Source organism: Larimichthys crocea, chromosome II (genome assembly GCF_000972845.2).
Source record: "Larimichthys crocea isolate SSNF chromosome II, L_crocea_2.0, whole genome shotgun sequence".
NCBI lineage: Eukaryota > Metazoa > Chordata > Actinopteri > Sciaenidae > Larimichthys > Larimichthys crocea.
The window spans coordinates 7676721-7701831 of NC_040012.1; the positions used below are offsets into that span (position 1 = coordinate 7676721).

At 41.2% G+C, this 25111-nt stretch overlaps 1 protein-coding gene across 13 annotated transcripts in view; it reads left to right on the forward strand.

Annotated features, from left to right (window-relative positions):
• The window catches only part of LOC104934399 (protein tyrosine phosphatase receptor type M), a 152020-nt gene extending 142105 nt beyond the window's left edge, over window positions 1-9915 (forward strand). For 11 of the 13 annotated variants that reach the window (XM_027290399.1, XM_027290370.1, XM_019257785.2 and 8 more), the window contains 7 exons: window positions 1186-1335; window positions 1739-1912; window positions 3139-3270; window positions 5513-5638; window positions 7445-7608; window positions 7833-7968; window positions 8928-9915. In XM_027290399.1, coding sequence (XP_027146200.1) covers window positions 1186-1335; window positions 1739-1912; window positions 3139-3270; window positions 5513-5638; window positions 7445-7608; window positions 7833-7968; window positions 8928-8981 — 936 coding nt within the window. In that variant the 3' untranslated portion in view covers window positions 8982-9915. The remainder of the gene's footprint in view (window positions 1-1185; window positions 1336-1738; window positions 1913-3138; window positions 3271-5512; window positions 5639-7444; window positions 7609-7832; window positions 7969-8927) is intronic. The other 2 variants (XM_027290379.1, XM_027290375.1) reach the window with 2 other exon arrangements.
• Window positions 9916-25111: the final 15196 nt, after the last annotated feature.

Here is a 25111-nt window from a genome sequence, read left to right on the forward strand (position 1 = left end):
ATGGCTGAAAACATTCCTGGCTCATCCTCCAGCTTTATGCCAGTATGGGCTACCGAAGGACTCTGCGCTTTCCTGAACACTGGCCATCTGGAGGTGTCCATAGTCTCGTTGGATGCATCATTTCACCGTAATTCCCTTTAAATCACAAGCGTCATTGGACTTAATGGGCAAATGTTTCATCGTTGACGTCGGAATTGGGATTCGAGTAACTGGAGACCAAATGTTGTTCACCCCGAGTCACTCTCCTCAAGTTCAGTGACCTTCAAAGTGTGTTTGTGTGTGTTTTTCCCCTCGCAGGTGTTCAGGCTCATTGGCACGGCAGTGGCCAGACACTAACTCCCCAACGTGGGTTTAATCTGTCCACGGAAATGAAAAGCCTTGTTGTTGTTTATAGTTTATGAGCTCATATTAGATCTGTCAGTCTGCAGATTCTGCATTGCCGTCGACCTGCTGACCCACCCTGAGCTGGTCAAACTCTCAGGTCACCAGTTCACGTTGTGCACTAGACTTAATAAATGGCAACACATGTCTCTCTATAAATCTGTAAATCAGTGACCTCTGTGGTGCATGTGTGCAGATTCTGGTCCAAAGTGACAAGGAAGTGTCAGCTTGAAATGTCACTTCAGAAAAGATTTGCATCAAGCCTCAAGCCGTGTCACCGTGCCAACCGCGTGACTGACTGATGTGAGGAGGAGGAAATCTGTCATGATTTCCAGTTTCCAGTTAAAGACGGCGTGGTTTTGTTTTTGTTGTTTAGACGTCAGCCTTGCTCGTGCATTGATCGTGACAACGTAATGATGACGATGAAGTCGTCTTAACTCGGCTAAGGTCACAGAGGTTTGAGAGGGTCGTGAAAAACCTGAAAAGGTCATGGAATCTAAGAAACTACCTTCTTGAAGGCCTGTAAATATTTTAAGGGTTTTAAAATGTCAGTTTTATAAGCGAAAAATGCAAAAATATGTAATGTAACCTTTGAACATAGACAATGACAAATATTAGTCATAGAAACTGCCTTAGGGGTAAAGAATAATCATGGTAAGGTCGTGGAAATGTCATTGAATTCTTTGAGCAAAGGAACACTGGCTCGTGTATTTCTGCTGCTGGTAGAAATGAAATCACATGCAGTCTGTTGTCATGAGTCTTAGACGCCTGATGGATCCGCAATGAGGATGCTGTTTTTTGCAGGAGCAGTATGTCTTCATCCACGATGCCATCTTGGAGGCATGTCTCTGTGGCGACACAACCATCCCCGCCAGTCAGCTCCGCTCCGTGTACTACGACATGAACCGCCTGGACCCGCAGACCAACTCCAGCCCCATTAAAGAGGAGTTTAGGGTAAGGAGGTTTTAGCCCTAACGGGGCATACAAAGCACTGCATGCAAATCTCTAATAAAGCATTATCTCAAGTGCAGGATAAGTTCAAAACAACAGTAAACATGTTGCGTCTTGATGAATGGCGCAGTCCCCCTCTGGGCCAATCAGTACCAAATATGTCACCTTGCTTTAATCTATAATCACAGCACCCCTCCTTGGACCAATCACAGTTATATGGGATGAAACCCCCCCCCTTAAGTTTCATCACAGTCGCATCAGGGAAATCAGAGCTATCGCTAATGTAACTGATTAAAGAATTGCATTGTTAATTACCATATTGGGAGATAATTAGCACACTCAAGACCCAAGTGCCTACCTTCCTGCGTCGGTATGACAACGTGTAATTCTGCTTCAACCCTGACAGACTCTGAATATGGTGACTCCCACGCTGCGGGTGGAAGACTGCAGCATTGCCCTGCTGCCCAGGAACCACGAGAAGAACCGCTGCATGGACGTCCTCCCCCCAGACCGCTGCCTCCCCTTTCTGATCACCATCGACGGCGAGAGCTCCAATTACATTAACGCGGCGCTCATGGATGTAAGAGTCAAACACGGACACGGGACACTTCACATATTCGAGATGTTCGCTGGCATTCCTCTGCCGAGTGACTTAAAGGAGCGTTGCGTTATTACTGGTGCTAATTGAATCGCTGTAATTTTTAAGTGGTAAATAGACACACTGAGTCACAAGGCGGGAAATTGCAGCCTCCTCGCTCTGTGTGAGCCCAAACTTTCCCACATGTTGCTTTTCTTGTCGAATGCTAATCAGTGATGTCAAAGCAGGTATTTTGCCTTTGACAGTTCATCATAGTTTATGAAGGTTACTGAGCACTTGTGTTTCAGCCTCTCATACTAATGGATTTCTCTTTGTGTGAGTATTTAATATTGTAAATGTTTAAAATACCTGAAAAGAAATATCTCAAAAGATCATTCCCTGTTTTGAAACTCTAGTGTGGCTGTGCTGGAAACATCATAATCTTTGAATGCAGCCCACAAACAAGAGAGAAGACAGAAACAAACTAAAGAACGTTTAATAAAAGTACAGACAAGTGTGGTACAAGGGTGGTGATATATCACAAAGAGTATTAACAGTTGAATTGAGGTTTTAAAGTTTCAAAGCTCGACCTTGGAAGCAGCAGTCGACAAAATAGCCTCGTGTTAAGGTCCATTTATTAGCTGTGCTCGAGGTTGTAACCGTTTTACATGACCTTCATGAGCAGATGGAGTTTGCTAGTTGTCATATAATTGTAAATGTTGAAATTTCCATTTTTTATTTTTTTTTCCGAGCTTGTGAAAGTCTTTTTGTCCCCGTTGGCTTTAAAGTCGAGGTTCATTTTTCAGTTCAAACTCCATCTGCTGATGAAGATCATGTGACGTGTTCAAAGGAAAATGCAACGTACAGCAACGTGTTAAATTTATTCAGGGTGGACCTAACAAAGAACACCTTGACAAGAGCGCGTGTCCGGTGATGGACTTTTTGGCTCTTGCCTGGATTGAGCGGGTGACCTTTCAGGTACAGGATCCTCTCAGTCACCAGCGGTGGGCTATCTTTGTGAGCCAGGAACCACATTAAAAGTGCAGCGTCCCAATATAATCTCACTCGACATGGAATCTCCATTAGAAAAACAACACTCGCAGTGCGAGGCAGGTCAAAGGATGGAGGTCATTTTAAAATGGTTATTGGTAAGTTGTCAGCTTATGTGTTATATAATATGCATGAGGCGTATTTACAGTTTTTCCTCTATTTTCCTCCATATCTTCCAGAGTTACAAGCAGCCGTCTGCATTCATAGTGACCCAGCACCCGTTGCCAAACACGGTGAAGGATTTCTGGAGATTGGTGCTGGACTACCACTGCACATCCATAGTAATGCTCAACGACGTCGACCCAGCCCAGGTAAACCCGACCTGATACTTAAACACACACACACCGACACGCACACAATACACAAAATAATCCCAGAGGGATATTGCGAGAAGTGCACTCGGAGACAGATGACAGATGAAGCAGTTCCTTTCATCAGACGTCTGTATCTAATAAAGTCACACAAAAGGACAGCGTGGGAACTGGATTCTGAGAAAGATTGCTTTTTTGTTTGTTTGTTTTCTTCCACTATGAACCCCAAGAAGAAAAAAAAGCCCAGGGATGTGTCTGTGCTGGCAAACACATATATATACAGTATACAGACTATGTTTGAAATAAGGTAGACGCTGCAGAGTGGAAGAGGACTTGCAGGAAGATGGAGAAAGAGGCCTGTAAAAGAGACTCTCCAGATTTCTCAGCCCGAGGCTCTGTCATAACACCCGGGGATCAAAGCCTGAAGCAAAGCTGCTCTCCCCATCCAAATCCCCTTTCCCTAGGTGACTGACTGACTGGCTGGATAGATAGAAGAGGCCTTTCATTCAATATTCTCACTGTAGCCAGCCAGTCAGCCAGCCATGGGGAACAGCACAGGTGGGAAAGGAGGCAGGGGGCATGCAGGCATAGACGGAGACGAGGGAGGTGGAGGTTCACCATCTCCTCCATCAGCATCTTTGTTTTTGCATCTGTTGAATTTGTCAAGTTTTGACAGGCTCTGAAAGGAAGCTAGAAAGTGGTGCTTTTGCTGCCAGAGTGTGTGTGTGTGTGTGTGTGTGTGTGTGCGTGTGCGTGTGCATGTGCGTGTGCGTGTTAGTTAGAGGAAAAAAAGTACATTTGTCTGTCCATCTGTATGCGTGTGCTCAGGCCTGTTATTTGCATTCCTCTCAGGTAGTCTCTCTCTTTTTCTCCCTTGTTTGTTCATGACTCAGTATGTAGGCATGTCTGTCAGTGCAGACTCTGTCCATCTGTCTGCGTACGCTTCAACTAGTCTGATTTAGTGCTGCGAGGCCGGCTTTGTGCTCTGCAGGTGCGTGTTCTTAACTGGGCTTTCTCTCTTAAGGAACGGAAATAGGGGAGATTTTGCAGGCTCTTATGATGCCGTCTCAGGGGTTTATTTCCTCCCTCTGTACTTTTCATCACTGCTGCTAGAAATCACTGTCAATGACGGCCGGTTGATACCTTCAATTAGGGCTACAACTGTGGATTATTTTTCATTTAACATGAAGTTTTCAACTTAAAATAAAAGCTGAAACTAGATCTACCCCCTGAGAATACTTCTGCGGTTGCCATGGGGTGTGTTGGGAAAAAAGGTGAAGTAGCACAATGAAATTAAAGAGATTCTGATTTACTTAATCATACATTAATGCACATACACAGATGTCGACATAAGTACTGCTAAAATCAAGGAGCTCGACAGGTAAACATAAAACTACTATGCACAGAAAACAAAAAACACAAAGTTCCAGAGACTGCAGCACCGAAGCAAAACGTTTATTCGGTTATTGAGCAGCACATAAATAATATATAATAAACATAATAAACTTTTTCTACCAGCCACTGACAGATAAATGTTCAAATTAAATGAATATAGTAAAAAAAATTATACATTATTTTGTGTCTGAAATCTACCGGGCACATTTTACCAGCATTTAGCTGAATCTGCCTAAAAGTAATGTGTAAACATTGGCAGCGGTCAGCTGAAGTGAGGGCTAAGCAGCTGGAACAGATTATGTTTTTAGAAGTTGAGCTACTTTTCATGAACTTATCTTTTTGATTATACTTATAATAAAGTAAAAAAGCTTTTAATGGCGAGAGTTTGCAGATAAGAACAATTAGCCAAGGTTTTTGATCTGTTGAACAAAGGGTCAGTTGATTAGGAGAAAGCTCTCATACTGTGTTTTTATTTTTTTTCTCTATCAAAAATATATTTCAGCTTTTGTCTGAATGTTCTCCAGTGAAGCAATTCATCATATTTCAAAAAAAAAAAGAAAGAAAGAAAGCACTTCACATTGAATTAATTCACCTTCTTTCACGATTCATGTCCTCGAACTTTGTAATCCCTCATAAACCTCTTCAACGTCTCTGTGTTAAAATCTGTGTCACTGCCTTCAGTTCCAAACTGTTAAACTCTGAAACTAATGAATCATCTTCCATGTTTGTTTTTCTTGTGTGTTTTGTCTTTGTGTGTGTCTTTGTGTGTGTGTGTGTGCTGGTATACCTGCATTTTTTATGTGTGTGAATGTGTGTGTGTGTGTGTGTACATGCCTCTTTTGTTTAGTTGTGCCCACAGTACTGGCCAGAAAACGGAGTCCACCGCCACGGACCCATCCAGGTGGAGTTCGTCTCTGCCGACTTAGAGGAGGACATCATCAGCAGAATATTTCGGATCTACAACGCAGCGCGGGTACGGTGACGCGGGAGGGTCACGCTTCGAATCATTCGCTTAGAAGAAAAAAACAAACATGACATTTATATGATGGGGCTGTCGTGTTGTTTTTCTGCTCTGCTGCCCTTTTTTTTTTTCTTTTTTTTTGGTTTTGTAACTTTTGTAACTTGTTTGTCTTCCCTGTGGTGATCACAACAGCCAATTTATTCTGTGACTGCACACCTCACACATCCCACTCATACGCCGGCCTGTCCATTCAAGCTGTGCAGAGTCATTCTGTTCTTTAACTATGCCACTGCACCAGTGATTGGACCGAGGTGCGATTGCCACAAGTCTTTTAGACGGCTTGTGGTAGGTCGTTAAAAGTGAAGAAACAGAGTTGAACTTTTGCTTCATCGACACCTTTTGTCTCCAACTTAACTAGTCGGTTCAACTAAATGACAGAGAACATGTTTTCTCACATGTGGTGGTATCCAGGTATAACTAGTTCAGGTTTAATTAGTCCAGCTTTTGACGTACTGTCTCTGAAATATCCTTTCTTTTTCCGACACAGTATGCTCCTTACTCTAGATCATCCTTAAAGGGTTCAAGATGAATCCGAGAGGTCACAAGATGCTTGATAGGATCGTTTTTCTCCTATCCTAGTCTTTTTTCCTGTTAAATGCTGGATGTTTTTTTACCATTTCTGCGTACAACAGTAGGCATATTGAACCTCTGACAAGGGGTCACATGTAGACATGCTGCATTTTAAATGGAAATAAGCCAAAGAGGTTAACAGCCAGTGCTTTAGATCAGTGGCCCTCAACCTCTTTTAGCTTGTGTCTCCCTTTAAACAAGTAATGTCGGCTCGTGACCCCTGATCAATAAGACCTTGGTGTGGATGTGATTGTTGAGCAGCTCAATCCAAGTCGTTTTTTATTCAGTATTTCGCTACTGAATGAAACATTTAAAGAAGAGGTGGTCTACATTTGTACAAAAGAAATGTTTGTTTTTTTTCTTATCCCTTCACTCATCTTGTGGCCGCTCAGATTTGGGTTATTTTGGTTGGGACACGAGTCACAGATGACTCCCAATGTTGGGGTTCGTCACTCTGATCAGTTTTTCGCTGATTCTGTTTGTTGAACAAGTTAAATTTCAAATTTGAATGATTTCACTTCACTTTTTATCGGATTGGACGAAGAAATCTCAGAGGCAACTTAAATAAACCCAAAACTATCTGCATGGCTCCATACCACCACAGGTAACTCAGAGGGTTTCTTGTTTGTTTGGGTGAACTGACCCTTTAACTTTGAGATGCCAGACATCACAGCACAGAAAGGGTCCTGACCCCGTGGCAGCGTCACCAGCAGTCACCTGCGTAAGCTCCTCACCCCTACAGTCCGTCCACGGCGGTGGCGGTCAATAAAAACACTCCTCATATTAAAGTGTTGTAACAGCCTCTGGCCGGCAGAGGCACCACCTGCATGTTAAGTGGAATACAAACTAATCACACATGATCACTGACAGGTGTTATTGATCGATATGTCTGAGTGTGATTTAGAGCGTCTGTATCTTAGATCTTAACTATCTGTCTCCAGCAGTAACTGTGCTCATCTATCAACCCGTCTATCTGCGCATTCATCTCTTCGGTGACTCCTCGTGCCCTTATCCATCTCTTGTCCTACTTGTCGCTCTCGAGGCTTAGCTCAGCCCTGCATCTTTACAGTCCGACTGCATCTTTGCACACAGAGCGATTAACTCCCGCCTTACACACACTACCCAGCCCACCCCTATGTGTTTGTGTGTGTGTTAACCCTGGATAACTGGCATGTCCTTCCTCTGCAGCCTCAGGACGGCTACCGGATGGTGCAGCAGTTCCAGTTCCTGGGCTGGCCCATGTACAGAGACACGCCCATGTCCAAACGCTCCTTCCTCAAGCTGATTCGACAGGTGGACAAGTGGCAGGAGGAGTACGACGGGGGCGAGGGACGCACTGTGGTCCACTGTCTGTAAGTTACCACAGCACTGAGTGCAGAGGGAAGTTCATCCAGAGCGGGCATTTAAAAAAATGAAACATCTCCACCTACTGACCGAAGAGCTTTACTGCATCAAGAAAACAAAACACCTCACCCCTCTGCCAGTTTCATATCAGCCTTTTATATTAAACTAAATGTAATTCAACTCTAAATTATATTTAATTTTATAACGCTTGGCTTCTTTGTGACAACTTTAGGAATGGAGGCGGCCGCAGTGGGACATTTTGTGCCATCAGCATCGTGTGCGAGATGCTTCAACACCAGCGATCTGTGGATGTTTTCCACGCTGTCAAAACACTACGGAACAATAAACCCAACATGGTGGACCTGCTGGTGAGCAGCGCTGTTCTGACACTCGGATGAAAGATAATTGTTGAAGTTTATCATGACCTCACAAAGTACCAGATGGTATTCAAAGGCAGGACAGTTAATGTGCATAATCATGAAGGTGTGGGACAAGAGGCGGGTTTGAAAAACCAAAGGCACCAACATATTCTCTAGTCTCTAGTGTGGGTCAAGCTCCAAAAAAATGCTGAATCTCACATTTCTTTCAGACTTTCATGCCTGGTAAATACCAACCTCTTTCAAACTCAGTTTGAAATGAAAGATTTCTGTCGTTACTGTAACATTTCAAAGCCCAGGACAGTCAAGATAATCCTGATTACAACTGATATCACAGGGTTAGTGGTTAAACTCCCCCGTTTATTAACATTTGTGTGTAAAATCAGTGGATTGCCCCTTTAAAAATCACAGCTACACCACTGTTTCTACTTTCTTGGGGTCAGCAAGTTACCTGAATCAAGAGATTCCCTTCAGATTATTTGGCTTATTAATAAAGAATAAGTGTCCTTGACTTTGTTGTACAAATGAGTCAAAATATCGTAACGTAATTTTATTATTTTCTGTGATTAGCTTTTTATAAGTCCGTAGATTAAACAGGCTACAAACTGAAGATCCTGGGAGGTCCCCCCCCAAAAAAAACTCCTGCTTTACCTTTATTATCACTGTTATACATACAACCAACATTACAGTTTAATATTTTAGCATCGTTTTATTATATTATTATATCAATTGAGATTGAAAGGGCCTTGAATAGAGCTCCTTTGCCAAAAGTATTCCAGCATAGGAATACAGCACGACTTTTTTATCGACTTTTCTGATGTGGTCAGAAAACATCTCGGTCTTCATTCTAATCAATCATGACCCGAAACCTTCTGCTCTGTTTTCTCTCTGTATAACAGCCTGATCCGGCTAATGTGCACGTCTAATGTTTGTCTCTTCTTGTCTCGCAGGACCAGTACAAGTTTTGCTATGAAGTGGCACTGGAGTACTTGAACTCTGGGTAACTCAGAGCTTACTGAACCCAGCAGAGACTTTAAAGTTTGGGACATTACAGAAGACTACAGCTCACATGTGTGCATTGTGCTAAGTGTGTGTGTGTGTTGACTGACTCGACAGGAGCAAGGTACACACACAACCATACATGCAGCTACTTTGACCAGCTCTCCTCCTCTTCTTCTTCTTCTCCTCCTCCTCCTTCTTCTTCTTCTGGTCTTCAGTTGGTCTAGATGAGAAAAGGTAGCAGAGTTGTACAGTGTTAAATATCGCAGCCTGTTTCTGTCAGTGCCGGCTTAGGAAGCCAGCAGGAGCACACTGAGGTTTTTTTTTTTCCTCTGCAGTGAGTCGCCTCCTCTCTGGATCCCTCTTTCTCTCTGCCTCTGTCTCTCTCAGTCGCCTGTAGTCCCGTGGTTGTTGCCTTGATCCTCATCGGATGACGAGCATTAAATACTCTCCAGTTTTCCGTGGAATGCGATACACTGTACATAATGTAATGTGTTCATTTTTTTCTCTTTGATTTTTTTTTGTTTTTTTTGCTCAGCTCTTTATTATAAGTCATTAAATGCAGGAGCTCAAAGCCTAAATGTTACTAAATGTCCTGTAAATTTATGACTTCTAGATGATTCTTGCTTCATACTGTATGTTGGGGACAGCTGGCTCAGTCTACATCTGCTTACCTTATTTCCTGTACAGGGATCCAAAGCTTTATTTGCACTTCCATTGAATTCTTGTTGTGCATATTGTACATATTTCTGTAGATTATTTATTCACGGTATGTACTTTTTTTGTGACTCGCAGTAAGTGACAATCATAGGTTCTATAGGTTTGGTTTATTGACTGTATTGTGTGCTTTTTTTTTGTCATCTTGTGTGACAGATCGATTTCATTGTAAAGAAAAAAGATATTATATAAATGTATCTACAATATAAACATTGGAATATGTATTTCTGCCTCTTTCCTGACTGCAAACTGGAAAATATGAGATTAGGGGGACATCTGTTGGAGAGACGAGGAGTAACACACAACATCACCTCCATGTTTTTATGACATAGTGGCTTTCTTACACTTAAGCATATAGTTTGATTTAAAGCATTTTTTTTTATGATTTTTAAATTGTGTGACAGGTTGAACATTCAAAATACAGGATCCTGATTGGACAAGAGAACCCCTTCAAACAGGTAAGCCGTCTGAGTTTGCAGTCAAAATGCTTCAAATTTGAAATTTTCAAATTTAATTTTTATTATTAGTTTGTTCAGCGCAGCTTCTCTCACACACACAACACAGAAACATACAAACAAATAAATGATGCAAGGCAACTAAATTTGGAAGAGTACATAAATAATAAATAATAAAATGGGTTAAGCACAACAAGAATTAATAAAAAATAAAATAAAACCAGATAAGATCCATTAAAAGCAGGTAAAACATACACCAAAACTGATTGGTTGAAGTAAGGAAAGAAATATATTGCAGAGGGAATGAATGCTTTAGAGCATCGAGTAGACAAAGCATGACACCACTGTGGTGTATTTTCATGTAAGCATTGCAAGCGTGGTGTTTCGTCGTCTCTCCTGGGATTGCAGTTGAATGTGAGGTGCGTGTTTGTAAGAATTTGCAATGACCTCTCTCTAAGTGAAGAATAAGCATTCTATAGTATTTAATGATCTCTCTTGGGAAAATGGTGACCACCCTGATGGCAACAGAATCCCTTGAAGAAACTAAAATAATCAATGCTTTATGGAGGAAACCTTGAGTGGTAAATAAACTGTGCTTATAGAGCATCTTTCTATTCAAAGCGTTTTACTACACTACATATCTCGTTCACCCATTCCCACACTGATGGCATTGGCTGTCATGCAAGGTGCCAACTGCTCATCAGTTTTTAGGAGCTAATCACACACGGATGGCACACACAGCCTTCAGATGCAATTTGGGGGTTCGGTATCTTGCCCAGAGACACTCAGACGTGCAGACTGGAGGAGCGGCGGCTCGAACCACCAATCATCTGATTAGTGGACGACCGGCTCTACTTCCTGAGCCCACAATGCCAAAATCAGGCTTATTGCCAAAGTAGGTTTTCACATACAGAAAATTAGCTTTGGGTTGGTGGGAGTTGGTGCAGAACAATAACAAACATAGTAGGAAAAAAAGTAGAAAAATTAACTATAACATATGATATAAAGACAATGAAAAGGCAGTACACACAATAGTTATTTAAATCAAAGAGCTGTACTGTTGTAGATCAATGTGTAACAACACTTGTGTGTTAATGTGACGCCTAGTTTTAGGTCTGTAAATTTGGCTTTGGGTCAGTGACCGCCACACGGACCTTTATTCTGATGATGCTTTGGGTCATCGCCTGAGATCATACAGTGCATGTACTGTAAATATAATAAGGTACTTTGTGTAGATCCTATAATGTGGTCTTTACAGGTGCAGTACAAACAAAACTTAAATGCACTTTAAGTAGTATTTGTGCAGTGTTTTTTTTAAATAATGTCAGACTCAGAGTTTTCATTCTCGTCTACCTTCTTTTGTCAAAACCTAAAGATATCAGATTGCTTTCCTGCAGAGGGCAGACACAGTAATATGAATACTTGTAACTGTGAAATGTGTTTGCATATAGCAGCTCTGCTATGAATATGACTTCATATTATATTACACTTAGAGAGCTATTTATTAAACTGATAATATTTTGAGGCTGTAGTAAGTGGTGGCGAAGTCGCTTCATGTCATTTTGATTCACAAACGTTGTAACCTTGAACAAATATTCAGTTATTTTCATTTCATCTCATGCACCCTCCTTTTCAAAAAAAAATGTTTTAAGTGTTTCCAACTTCGTCAGAAGTTGGAAAGTTTGTTTGTTTTTTTTTAAAACAGGGTGACCCTAAGCTTTTAGTATTGATACTGACTGATCCACCAGAATAGACTTGAACTTTTTGTTTTCAGAGTTAAAGCAAAAGACTGACCTCAAAAAAAAAAGGCTTGTCAAGGACTTGAAGCACACAACACACCTTTAAACAGTATTAGCTCCTCGAGTTTACTAAAGGAAGGTGAATTGGTTTGATCAACAGTGTTTCATTATGGTTTCAGTTAAACCACAAGTAAAAGAAGCTCAATTAAGATATTTCTGTTTATTTTGTGTGTGCTGAAACGATAGATAAACACTATTCTCTAACAATGTTTTGCTAAATTATGTTGAGGAATAAAGAAATTGTAAATTTATTGTTAGATAGCTCAAAAAACACATTCAGCTTTTTGTTTATGGAGTTAAATTGAGAGAGGCATTCCAAAATGGATCACGGTTAGATGTCACTCATCTAAGGTACATAACCAGAAATGGTTACATTTCTCATATTAACTGCAAAAAAGGGGAAGAATGACATATTTTTGGGTTCTAATGTTAACTGCAAAAAAGGGGAAGAATGACATATTTTTGGGTTCTAATGTCAAATCTGGCATTTCTAGAGCTCAGGCAGATCTCTGCTTTCTGATTCGTTTGGGTTTTTCTCCCTCTAGTGGTGTCTCTGAGTACATTCTCCCCCAGCAAACAATTAATTGGGGCATACAGTACAACGCTTAACATTACTTATGTAGGTTACACTGATACATGTGACCGTGTCCAAACCATTTTGTCGTGGTCCAGAATTAGCAAGAGGTTTTGCAGCTTTAGTAGTCGAGGTGCTTGCAACTAACCAACTATTTTAATATGAAATATTTTCCATGCACAGTTGGAAAGGTTGGGAAGTCGACATCAAGATCAAACCTAATTATGTGGGAGTCCACAGAGGGAGAGAAATATAATTATTAACTGCTGGGCAGCAGATATGTTAGGATTAAAAGGTGAGTATTTTCTAAAAGAAAAAAGATTTTAAAGAAAGAATCTTTAATTATTTCTTCATATTTCAATTCCTCTGCAAAGAACGAGCAAATTAGCTTCCGATGTTGTTTGTTTATACAATAACCAACCAACACAGGTCCCAATGCATTCTGTACATACAAGAAAAAATTAATTTCATCACTTTTTATCAGCAAGACCACACCGTAATTAGTTAATCGCGTATGGCAGCATCTTATATATTATATAATCAAGACACATTATGTGTTTATGTGTAAAAACAAATTAAAATCTATTATCTTCAAACAAACATCAAACATTTACTATATGTTTGTCCATACAGCAAAACATGAGCTAAACGTGAACTCTTCTGTCAGCCACCGAGCACTTCCACCGGAGTGTATCGAGGGTCCGGTTCAGTTTTGCTTAAGGACACATCAGTGGTGGTAATGAGGGAAGAGAAAGCACTATTAATTCTATTAATTCTCCATCTGGTCATGAAAACTACTGTGAGGCTTGATATAAAATGATTAAAGTTCTTTGAACTGTGCAAAAGTCACACTGCTTAAGGGCACATCAGCAGCACTGAAGAGGAGATGATCACTGATTTACCAGACCATTTTATAGCTGTAGTCCAACGATTCAAACCAGGAAACTTTCAGTCACATGTAAACTTAATCTTTTCCCCCTGTCTCCAACATCCCGACTGCAACAACACAGCTTATATAAAATGATTTGATGGACAACTCTAACTGCTCCTAGTTGTTACTAATCAGTACAGCTCTGTGGGGCTTTTAAACAGGAGTAACTCGCATTGATTGTTTAGTGAATACAGTAAAGAAGAGAACAGTGGGCGGCTAATTAGGGTCGCTCTTTGTAAAGAAACTGCATGAATATGAATGTCATGAAACCTTATTTTTAATATTTGAAGTGATCTCACTGCAGTGTTACAACAGAGCACACTCCTGACCACATGCTGCAACTGATGTGAGGCTTTCAACCACAAGAGGTCAGTGAAAAGACCCTTTTCAGTTTGGTGTTATGCCACTCTTAAAATAACAATGAAATATGAGGTTTTAATTAAGGTCTCTTTTGGTATTTCTGCTATTATAAGTACTACCTTACCCTGGAATCACTAATTAGCAATTAACTATGTTAAAAACAGAGCACACTTACCACATTTTCTTCCTCGCATACTGTAGATTCATAACTCAGCATCCCAATTCTTAACAAATGTGATATCTTTTATTGGCTCTTAATACACTGCTTTGTGTCTGCAGGCTGCAGCAGTGCCTTGAAGACTCTGTGGGAGAACAGGAAGAAATCTTTGGCACATCTTCCTGGAAGCTGAAGGTCTCATCTTTTCCCTTTACAGAATGTTCCAGCTGGTCAGAGCTACAGGCACAGTGGCACCAGGGATGGTTTCATATTTCATTGCAGGACTGCTGTTGAATTATTTCTCTGTTCACACATGGAGACCGGTGGAGAGCCGATGAGTTGGAGTGAGGTATTAAGGGGAGGCGGATGAGACTGGGAGTTGCTCCTGCTGCTCGGGCTCAATGTGAGTTGAGCTGTTGGGAGAGTTTGCACCAGATGTTCCCTGAGCTGAAGTCCAGAAGCGCAGAGACGACATATGGACACACCACACATGCACACAGAGCTGCACAGTAAGTTTATGTCTGATGCAGTCAGCAACAGAGATCTGTAGTAAAAAAAAAAAACAAATTAATGGAAAGACAAGACATCTGAAAATGATGATTCCTCCTGTTTTTCATCTGGGCTTTAGGCATAAACAAAGAAAAGAACATATAAATCAAATATATTTTCCTAATGACATAATAAATTATTCAAGATTTTAAGATTATATTTCTATTTTATATCATTTGCACCAGACTAAAAGTCCAAAGGCTCAGGGATTTGCTCAGGATTTATAGTGTGCTGGAGTATAATATCTCTACAGAGAAGTGTTAGCAGAGCAACCACAAAAAGACTTAGAATGACTACAAACAAATGCAAAACAACCACACAGACACAACTACAAAGAGACTAAAATTACTTCAGAGAGCTGTAAAAAAAATGCAAGAAGAGCACAAAAAACAAGCAGATCAGAAAAAAACTACAAAGAGACTAAGATTACTTCAAAGAGATGCAAAATGACTACAGTGAAACACACGACCACACAGAAACTCAAAACATCTATGACCAGAACAACTACAAAGAAGCTAGAAACGACTACACGGGGACGCAAAATGACAACAAAGACATGCAAACAACTACACAAGATACCGCAAAGAGACACAACGAGACAACCAATAGACTCAAACTGACCAAAGAGACTCAACATGACTTCACAGAGATGCAAAATGACTACAGTGAAACACAATATAACCACAAAAATACTAAAAGCATCTCTAACCGAGTGAAAAACAACTACAAAGACACTCAAAATTACTGATAATTAAGACATGAAGACCACAAGGAAAAACTCAAAACATCTTTCAGACAGAAAACAACTACAGGGACTCATAGCGATGACAAAGAGACTCAAAATGACCATAAAGAGACTTGAAATGACTACAAAGGGACTCAAAATGACAACAAAGACACGCAGCTAAACAAGATAGGGCAAAGAGACACAAAGGACCACCGACAGACTCAAAATGACCAAAACAAACTGTGAAGAGATGCTAAATGAGTAAAAAAGAGCTGCAAAATGACAACTAAGAGACAGACAACGACTGTTAAGAGATTTTTAAATTACCATAAAGAGACTCAACACAACCACAGAGAAGAAAAAACTCACTGACGCTCATTTCTTTATTATACTTCCTAATTTAAGATTTGAATGAATCAAGAATTTATTGACTTTATAAACTTTGAGTTTAACTTTCTTTCCAAGACATCGTTCTGCTGGAATCAAGTTTCGTGTTTTCCAAAACGGTCGGCGTTACATTTCAAGAATGAATCTTTTATGAGCTGCAATCGAGAAGAGCAACATTAAAGAGAGCTGCAGATGGATCGGCTCTGTTTTTTGTCCAGGAGATGGCAGTGCGGAGCCGGCAAAGCTCTGAGCCACACAATGTCAGTGAAAGTCAGCAGCAGCTTTGTGAAGAGCGCCCTTCAGTTTGCCTTAAACATTCACTGACAGGCACATATTCAGTTTAAGTAATTGACATGTTTTTCCACAGAGTCAATATTTCATGAATCCTGGAGATAAATGGAATGTGTTAAATGACCTGATGATGATGAGAGCAGCTTGTATTCACACAGGTGAGGTCTGTGTTATAATGCCCATCATTCACCACTTCTAAATAGACAGACAGACAGGATTACATTTATCTTTTTCTCCATCTCGCACTTGTATATTAAATTCATGAACATAATATTTTCTCGCACTCTCATCGGTAATGATGTAACAATGTACTGAATAATCCAATGAATAATTAATCACTCTGCAATTGCCTATGAAAGATTAAGCGGCGTATTTTCTCCTAATCAAGATGATCGTTGAATCGCAGACAAACAACCCTCCAGCGCTGTCACACACACACACACACACACACACGTACACACACACACACACACACACATCACTGCAGATTCTCACACACGTGCACACACGCAACACAAGGCCGATCCACGCACAAAGGGTCAAAGGGTAGCTGAAGCAACTGGAGCACAACAGCCTGTTTCCATCTCCAGGGACTGGATTATTCTCTCTTTTTTTCATCTCTTTCTTTCTCCCTGCCTTCATCTCTCTCTCTCTCTCTTCTCCTCTCTCATGTTGCCACCATGTTTTTTTGACCACAAACAGTTTCAAAATCGAGGTGAGAGCAGGAGTGGACATCATCTTCACCTCATGTGGTGTCAGATTCTGCATATTTTAACCGACTGCAACAGCAGCGGCCTTTTTAGATGTAAATCTTAAGATATCTCAAGAGTTGACACAGTGATTTTTTTTTTTTTTTTTCACATTTTAAAAATCTCCAATCATTCCCACGTTCTCGATACTCTTTTTGGAGAATGATGCAGCAGCTGTTTTGAGCTGATTTCCAATAATTCAGCGTATTTGCTTTCGGGTTGCAGCCTTGACATCGAGCGTTTGCCAAGGGGGGAGCGAGCGATCAGTCAATGGACCAGCTCAACATACAAAAAGTGCCCCCCCCCTGTCGCACTCTCACATCTCAGGCGAATCTATATCTCATATTTCCTCCATTTTCATGCAGATGGAAAAGTGGGACGAGGGAGAGTAAGATGCCTCTGCTCTGTTGACATTGTTCCTGCACCCCTGACAGTTTGATGTGATTGCATTGTCACCTCTCTCTGAGTCTGCCGGTGCTGTAGTACTCTTGGTTTTAGAGGCTGGATGTGGGAAAGCTGGAGAATCCGTGTTCCTGGGCAGACGTGGCATGCATATTTCAGTAGTTTGAGACTACATATTTTAGAAGTTGCAAGCTCAGTGTCAACCCACAAGTGAGTTGGATAGCCTGCATGGTTTGGTGTGCGGTTGGCATATTGCATCACTTTCTCCCCGTTTTTTTGTTGATCTAAAAAGCAAAGCGTATGCACAGACACACACACACACACACACACACACACACACGCACGCGTGTCCTCTGATGTTAGAGCATCAATCTTCGTCATTTCAGAAATTCTCAAGATGCAAACGAATATTGGGAATATGCCCGAGGTCAAGTCCTCATCAAAGTCAATCCAATTTGCTGCAACTCGGAGGGGAGGGGGGGGGGGGGGGGGCTGATGACTTGGCCCCCATGTTGCCGTGGCAGCCAACAACCCCTCTCTCTGCATATGATCAGTCTGTTGCCATAGCAGCCCCGTGGAGCTTTCCTGCCAGTCAGTCTAGCAGAGAAGACGAGTGAACCAGCGGTGCCCCCATCCAGAGAGGCCTGCGTGTCTTCATCTGTTGCCATGGCACCGTAATAGCATTCTGGATAGATTTGGCATGGCAGGGAGTCAGTTCCTTTATCTTCCAACATATTATATTGAGCTGAGCTTGCCTGTGTTTGCCGTTCGCAACATGGTGAGCAGACAAAGGGAGCCGAGGGGGGAGAAGGTAGATGTCAAGATAGTGTATCTATATTGAGAGATCTAGAGCGGTGTTGCGTTTAGATGTGTGGTGTGCTAATTAGGAGGTACATAGAGACGGTGGATGTTAGTGAGACACGCCTGACAAGTTAACCTGGAGTGGACTCTCCAGCTGACTCACTTTGTATTAGAATGAGTGGATGGTGAAGTCATGGAGTGGATTTGCAGCGATGATGTACTGAGTCAATTCAAATGTGTGTTATTTTCAGACTCCACTTTAACAGAGAGAGAAGACAATAAAAATAAATGTGTATAAAAGGTCGGTTCATAACCAGAAAGTGTTTTCAGTGGAACTACTTTTCAGTGAAGAAGACATTTCTCCTGTGAAAACTGTTGACTGTGTGTTCTGTGGATTATCCAGAGTAACTGGGGCACTGTTTTTGGAAAGATGTAGCTGTTTAATTTTTTATTAAGTCATATTTTTCAATGCTCTGAGCACCACAAAAGAAATCAAATCTCCTCCATTATACTGGGCTGGAGGCAGAAATATTTCCCAAACCTTTAAAAATACAAACAAATATGATCCTTGTGGCTATCACCTGTTTGAAAAATATGTTTCTTTGCAATTTTGTTGGCCCTACCAGGTTAAATATTCATCCATCTTCTGTAACCGCTTATCCTCACCAGGGTTTGCGTGGTGCTGGAGCCCATCCCAGCTGACTTAGGGTGAAAGGCAGGGTGCATCCTGGACAAGTTGGCAGTTCATCACAGGGTCCTAAGAGAAATATCTGGCCCATTAGCCGTTAAATGTTCTGCTATGTACTGTTCCTGCCTGCAGTTTGGTGCTTATCGGGTCGTCTGCAGTGGGTTTTCTTGAGTATTTTTGCTTAAAACAGCTGCCTGCTGCAGGTTAACATTGAGGTAAAACAAGGAGCTGTCCCTAGATGACTTTGGGCAAGAAGCCTGGACAATCCGCCAGCTCATCACAAGGCACATAGAGACAAACACACACACAGATCCACACCTACGGGCAATTTAGAGTCAGTATTAACCTCTTAAGTGCATTTGTTTGGACTGTAGGAGGAAGCCGCAGTACCCAGAGAGAACTGCAGAGAAGGGAGTGAATGAAAATAAATTATTTTTCCCACAGTTTTCTCTTGGTTGAAGGAAAAACACTTCAAGGTTGTGTATTTTAATTAGTTTTGCACAAAACATTGAAGGTACAATATGTAACTGTTCACCTTGAGATGAAGTGTCTTGTGCTTTAGTGTCTTATTGCTCTCAAAGTACATTGCTCAGCCATAACATTGTGACCACCAAGTAGGTCCCCATTTTGCTACCAAAACATCAAGCATGGACTCCTCTAGACCTCTGAAGGTGTCCTGTGATATCTGGAACCAAGAAGTTAGCATCAGTTCTTTTTTGTCCTGTAAGTTGCGAGGTGGGACCTCCATGGATTGGACTAGCACATCCCGCAGATGCTCAGTTTGACTGACATCTGGGTAATTTTGAGGCCAAGAAAGAAAAGAAAGTGTGATCGACCAGATCAGGCCACTTTCTTCAGTTGCTCCATGGTCCAGTTCTGATTCTCACATTGTTGGTGTTTTCAGCAGTGGACAGGGCTCAGCATGGAGATACTTTATTGTCCTTACAAGGAAATTTGTTGCCGTAGTCCGTACAAAGCCTCACGTACATACATAAATACAGCATTAACTTTTTCGGGCATTTGAGCTACAGTAGATAGTCTGTTGGATCGGACCATACTCCACTTTTGGGTGATGCTTTGACCCTGTCATCGAGCAATCACAATCTGGCCCTTGTCAAAGATGCTCAGATCCTTATGCTTGCCAATTTCCTGCCTCTAACATCAACTTTGATTACTGAATGCTCACTTGCTGCCACCCACTGACAACATAACGAGATAATCAGTGTTATTCACTTCAGCTAGAAGTGGTCATAGAGTTATAGCTGATTGGTGTTTATATCGAGCCAATCAAGATGACCTTATGTAACTTTACGGAGGCTGCCTCCTTCGAAAACAATAGCAGTAACACTATTGCACCATTCTTCAGCTCAATAACTGATGCAAGACAGCCGAGAATGACCGCTCATAGCGGTTTGCTGTGGCTCCTGATGATGATGGATCGCCGTCCATCGCTCCCACCATTTGGTCACCGCGAGGGAAAAGACGTTTCCCAGACACTGCTGCTGTTTTTGCCCTTTCAGAGGAGGAGGATGACTCCTTCCAATTGTTGGTGAGATTCTTTCGAGGGGAGCCTCTTGTTAGAGGTCTGCAATTGTGTAAAAGAGCCCATGTTCGTCCTCCAGGGATTCGTCAGAGTGTGTGCATTTCTCGTGGGAAGAACCTCTCTTCATTAAGGCTCCTGTCTCTGGTTCTGCAGACTTAACTAAGTGAAGGGGAAGACCAATGCTCAGACTGAGGCATTCCTCCAAGTTGAGATCTGTTCTTCTGCAGACATTGGTTAAAATAATGAGGGGACTTTTAAAAAAAAAAATTATCTGGCTGAGTGTCCATATATTTTTATAATACAGTAAAGTACCCTACTCAGATTTCTATCCAAAAGTAGCACAAACTTATATGACAAAAAATAAATCATGACCAGAAAACCAGCAAAAAATGAATGTGCAACCCATCCACTACTGTTAAATATTGAATATTGTGAATATTATGAGTTCAGTGCATTAGGATAAACAGCTGGTGGCACAAATTTTCCCACCGGGTGCCATTAAACCATTGCAGAAGAATGTTTAACATAGAAAAAAGAGAAAACGTCAGCATCTTCTAGACCTTCAAAAGAAAACCCCAGAGAAGAAAATTATCTTTGTTTCTGCCGACGCTCGTTTTTAGAGCCCTGTGGTGGTTCTTTCCATGGGGGAGAAAGCTGTTCTATGATTTCATTGCCTTCAACATGATCTCCATCCTCCTGCACATCTATCCATCATTACAGCCTGCAGGGCTTAATCCTGCACATCCCACTATCATGTGTGTGTCAGCGATCTATCATCATGCCTGGCTTTTGCAGGGAAGTCTTTGACCACTCTGTCTTAAAGCATTTCTTTCCAGATGTTAGAAAGCAACATCTGGTATTACATTCGACTGCCTCTTGCTGGGAATTGTCTTTATGAACTCCTCTTACTGAAAGGAGATGTTTAAGCCCTTCCGGCAAATCTCTCTGCAGAAGCAGAGATGATCATCTCATAGATGAAGCCAGGCTGTAAGCACTGATCATGAAGGCTGGACAAGTGAGTGGAAAATGTTTGCTTGTTTGACAAATTGCAATTCAAGTCACAAGGTGCTGATGTCAGGGCCAGAATTTGCTGTTACAAGTGTGAATCGATCGACCTATCCGCCCTTGTGTCAAAGGCGCATGCTGATGGCTGTAATATAATAATATCAAGAAGCTTTTCTTGGCACACCCCGTTCCATTTTTAACAACTGTGCATTATTTGAATGTGCACAGCTTTTATGGACTTGTTTGTTCACTGAGCGTGCTCATCATTAATGGACCCAGGAACATGAAAGTGACCAAATCTCAGTCCTGGCTTATTTCAGCAGAGAATCGCTGAGTTAAAAGGGAATGAACCTGCTGCATACATTTTCAGGTGAAAAATCTGCAGGATGCCGGTTATGCTATCGAGTTGAGGCTGAACACAGAGATCCCTGTGAAACATTTCGGGCACCATGGCTTTTAAAAAATTCAAGCTGTTTTGCATTACTCAGTGTCAGAATTTCCCCATGATACCTTCAGTGCTATCATAATGCTGCAGGATACCTCAGTGACAAATTTAAACCCATTTAAAGTTTCAGAGTTTTGGAGAAGAAACTGCATGAACTTAAAGTTACAGAAAAAAGTAAAGAAAGTAAGGACAAGGTAAACAACACAAAGCAAACCACTATACTTCTTAACCTGCAAGGCAACTTGACATAAGTTGATATTCAAACAGCTGATTACAGTTGATGTGTGTTACAGCCACACTTAAAATAATTTGTGAATTTCTCAGTTTGCACCATTAAAGCAACAAACAATAAAAAGAAATTACATTAAAGATATGCAAGTTTCAAAATGCTGATTCAAACCTTAATTTGCAGCTAAAAGGTAAAATATAACACTTTTCAAGTACTCACAACTTAATTTCATACAGTCAGAACAGCCATCTAGTTGGCTATCCACTAGTTAATTAGGATATATGAAGTTTGGAACCTTAACCTCTACTATTCCTAAATTTGTCTCTGATTGTCCACCCCTGTCATGTTTATGGGCATCTGCTGAATGGAAATCAATTTTTAACTCTGGTTTTTAGTCTTCATCAACTCCTAAGAGAAATCCATCCGTCCATTATCTGTAACCGCTTATCCTCATCAGGGTTGTGCAGGGTTTGGAGCTAATCACAGCTGACTTAGGGCCAGAGGCAGGGTACACACTGGACTAGTTGCCAGTTCATCAGCTCATTAAATGTTCACAAGCTAGTTGCAAACTTTTGCCGCCTGCAGTTTGGTGCTCAGCAGGTCGTCTGCATTGGGGTTTTCTTTAGTATTCTTTTTGCTTAAAACAGCAATAATAAAAAATGGCACTATGACAGAGGTGAGAGTGAATGAAAACAGTAAAGTTGTGGACAGTTAAACAATGAAACTTGCTCTAAATATATCCATTAAATATCCATTTTATCCATTAAACTGAGAAGAGAAAGTGTTTTCATGTCAAACATTATTATGAAAACATCGATTATAACTGTTTTAAGTGAGGTCTGTAGGTCACTTCCTGTTTACTGACAAAAAGTAAAAAATTTAAAGTCAAATTTTATAATTTTTCTGCATAAAATTGAGAAGAAGAAACTGTAATTTTTCATTATTTTCCCTGTTTATGCAACATTTTATATATAATTTCATAAAAAACACAAAACTACTGTAATTAAAATTTATTTTGTACAGAGAATCCATTGTTATGTTGATGGCCCAAAAGGACGCCGTGTGCATAATAAACATAAAGCAAAGTCAGGACACGTGAGCAACTGCCTGTGTCGATAATGTGGTTAAAACAAAAGAGTCGATCCCTCATTGTCCCGCTACACTCCAGCGCTCTAAGTGTGCTTCGGAGGAAAGTGATGAGTAAGCGCTCTCATCGGACAGTTTGGTCTCAGGCCAGTGTACACCATGCTCTGTTGTTGTATCTGCCTCACTTCCACTCTTCATTTCTCCGTCTCCCACTCACACTCTCTCGAGCAGCAGAAGGTGATAATGGTGTGGAGTGAATGCGGTATGTCTGAGTGGTTTTACACAACATGTTCTGCTGCTCGCGCTCATAATGTTTGGAGGCTTTTTGGCAGTGAGGATTGTTTACTATAATGACCAGTGGGCTGCTGTCATAAAGTGTGTGGGCTTCCTGGCTTGGTTTCCAGGAAATATGCTAATGAAATTCACCACAAATGTCAGACGCCTGCGTGTTATTGACAATTCTCAACCTTGCAAGCAACAGTCATGTCAGCAATTTTGCATAATTTTTTTCATCTGAAACAAGAGTTAGGAGCCCTGTAAGGCCCTCTGGGCTAACATCAGCATCCTAACAGGCTCAAAGTGACTGTTCTAACACAGCAGGTGCATTATTTAACATGTTTACCATCTTAATTTAGTGTCTTATGATGGTAACATTTAGCACTGAAGATAAAGTAGAGCTGAGGCTCATGGAAATGTCATGAGCTTTGCAGGTATTTGGTCTTAAAGCAGCATTGTGTAAGATAACAGATTTAAAATCATTTTGATGCCACCCTGACGTGGAATCAGGTGAATGGTGTCTCTGTCATTCCCACTCTGCGCCACCTGTTTTTCTACGTAACTTTGTGCACCTACGAGAAGTGCGTCACACCACCAACTATTTCACTGATTTTGGTGAAAGTGGATCATGTTTTATGGAGATAATGTTTTTTGGGTTTTCCCCCTGATGTCCTCAGTGCTCTGTATCAACTCTCTGTGATTTATTATATGGACTTTTGAATGGAACATGATAAAGGCACACACATAGACATACAAAATGCACAGACACACAGATTACACAGCTAGGACAGTATTGAATGTTTCTGTGCCACCAGATAACATTCAGCCAGTCTGTTTTGAGGTCGGCCTTGACCAAGATTAAGGAGTCGAGCACACACACACACCATGCAGGCTCATGGGAAACACATAGGCAATATTACGTTCCCGTGACACGGACATATGATTGTAAGAAAGTATAGGACGGTTGGGTCCAGATCTGGTGATTTGACTATGTAACAGTGAGAGTGATGTAAGAATGGTTATAAAAGGTTGTGAAAAAGGAAAAGTAAAGAGAGGTTCGGATTCGCAAGCAGCTGTCTCCGTGTTGTTATTTCATTACGCTTTAGAAGTTTTCTCTACAACAACCACTGGCAAGCAAAGTTTTTCAGCACCGGGGCATGGGCAAATGGTGGAGTGAAGCCAGTGTCCTGCCAGGACCAGAGCTAGGAGACTAGGCCGTGTAACCAGATGTTGATGGAAGAAGTTAAGAGAGAAGATAAGAAAGTGGCTGAGCAAGAAGTCGCTAGGAGTACAAGAGGCGTCGGTGAGAGCTTGGTGAAATAAAAGTGACAGTCATGACAGTCCATTCTATGGTTGTTGTTATATGTAAGTCAGAACCAAAGTGGTGGACCAACCAACCGACCGACCTTTAACATGGCTGAAAATACATGTATGTGTCTGTGGATAACTTATAGGAATGAAGCAACAGGTTTAATCACTCGACTCTACACTCTTCAGGTTGTAATCCACTAAACTGTTTTGGTTTGATTCTCATCATTTCCAGATGCAGCATGCAGCTGTTTTGAGCAAAATCTTACACAGACCCGCTGGATGCTTCCAGGCAAGCAGCAAACACAGTTAGAGACTTGCTTGTGGTTTCCAGGTATATAACAGCTGAAGAGATATATATTTCCCTGCAGACCAGTAACAGAGGGAGGGTGAATATTGGACTCAGGTTTATCAGTCGTCCAGAAACACAACAACAAATAAATGCCAACACTAATACTCCATATCTGCTGGATCGTACAATAGAGAACTCTGCTAAAATTTGAAGTTACAGTGATTAGATGTTTTCATCACTGTGTGGTTAAAAAAAAATCAATGAATGTTTAATGTTCATCTCCACTGGCCTGTATAAGTTTTGCCGTCTTGCTCTCTGATCAAACTCTGCCTCCTCCTGACCATTATTTTCTTTCTATGTCACG